The following is a 1,227-nucleotide window of genomic DNA, read 5'->3' on the forward strand; positions in this document are numbered from 1 at the left end:
CAACGACAGGGCGGAGCTGCGGCCGCGCCCTGGGGCCCCGCGAGACCCTGGCCACTAGTGCCCCAGCCCCCCAGAGCTGCGCGCGTGCACGCCTGTTCTCGCCTACCCGGCCTGGCACACAGCCGCCCCGCGCGCTGCGCGCACGCCTCCCTGCGCATGCGCACGCTTCTCTTCGAGCTCTCCGCTAACCTCGCAGAGTTGCCCACAGCGTTTTAGAAAACAATAGAAAGTTCTAAGAAGGCGTGCCATGGACCATGGCTGTGGGAGGAAGTGGGCGCTGGGCCTGGAGCCCAGCCTCCTGTGTGCCGGGACAGACGCAGGGTGAGGACAGAGGGACCCCAGACAGCGGGTGGCGCCGCCTCTGTGGTCGCGGATGCTTGGACACGAGGTGCCCACCGGGGAGGAGCCTCCCCGAGCGTGCCGGCCGCCGTCCCCGGGTCCCCGGTGCGCCTGCGTGGGGGTGGCTGGCGTTCACGCGGGTCTGGAGCGGGCCGGCGGTGTCCTGTCCGAGGAGGTGACGAGCGCGTGGCTTTGGACCTGGTGGAGCCTGGACACGGGTGCCAGGGAGCCCTGTGCACTGCCCGCAGTGGGAGCGGTGGCCCGGATGTGTTCCCACGGCACACTGTGAGGTCCCGGCTTCTGTCCGCGTGGTGAGGGGCCAGGGGACCTTGTGCGTCCCCGTCCCCTGTTCCCTGGTGCACGTGTGCACCTGAGGAGGGACCCGCACGGGCCTGCGCCCTCCGCGCCGGGCCATGTGCCGCCTGTGCTCCCGCCCAGGGTGCCTGTGACGTTCTTACCACCTTCCTGGGTTCTGGACTCACGCGGACGCCCCAGTGCACGTGAGACCGCCCCACCTGTGGCCTTGCTGACGTGGCCTGTGCGGCTCTCCGTCTCCTGCTTGGTGTTGGGACCTCATTGTGGGGACCCCCAAGTCCGGCCAGCACCGGCCATCGGAGCTGTGCGTTGTCTGTGTTTGTCTTCAAGGGCAGCCGGGTCTCCAGATACGTGTTCTCTGGAGACGTCACAGGAGTTCTGTCAGCGGGTCCACCCTCAGGGACCCCGGGTCTTGGGAGTCACAGCCAGTGCTCCCCGGGTCCTGGGGGGTCACAGCTAGTGCTCCCCGGGTCTTGGGGAGTCATAGCCACTGCTCACTGGGTCCTGGGGGGTCACAGTCCAGTGCTCATAAGGTCCTGGGGGGGGGTCACAGCCGGTGCTCACCAGGTCTTG

General features: G+C 68.7%; 1 protein-coding gene across 1 annotated transcript in view; it reads left to right on the forward strand.

Annotated features, from left to right (window-relative positions):
• The window catches only part of AKAP17A (A-kinase anchoring protein 17A), a 4,721-nt gene extending 3,878 nt beyond the window's left edge, over positions 1-843 (forward strand). Inside the window, exon 3 of the mRNA XM_029930981.1 lies at positions 778-843. Within this exon, the coding sequence (XP_029786841.1) occupies positions 778-843 (66 nt within the window). The remainder of the gene's footprint in view (positions 1-777) is intronic.
• The last annotated feature ends 384 nt before the right edge of the window (positions 844-1,227 follow it).

This window comes from Suricata suricatta, chromosome X, assembly GCF_006229205.1.
Source record: "Suricata suricatta isolate VVHF042 chromosome X, meerkat_22Aug2017_6uvM2_HiC, whole genome shotgun sequence".
In the NCBI taxonomy this organism is placed as follows: Eukaryota; Metazoa; Chordata; class Mammalia; order Carnivora; family Herpestidae; genus Suricata; species Suricata suricatta.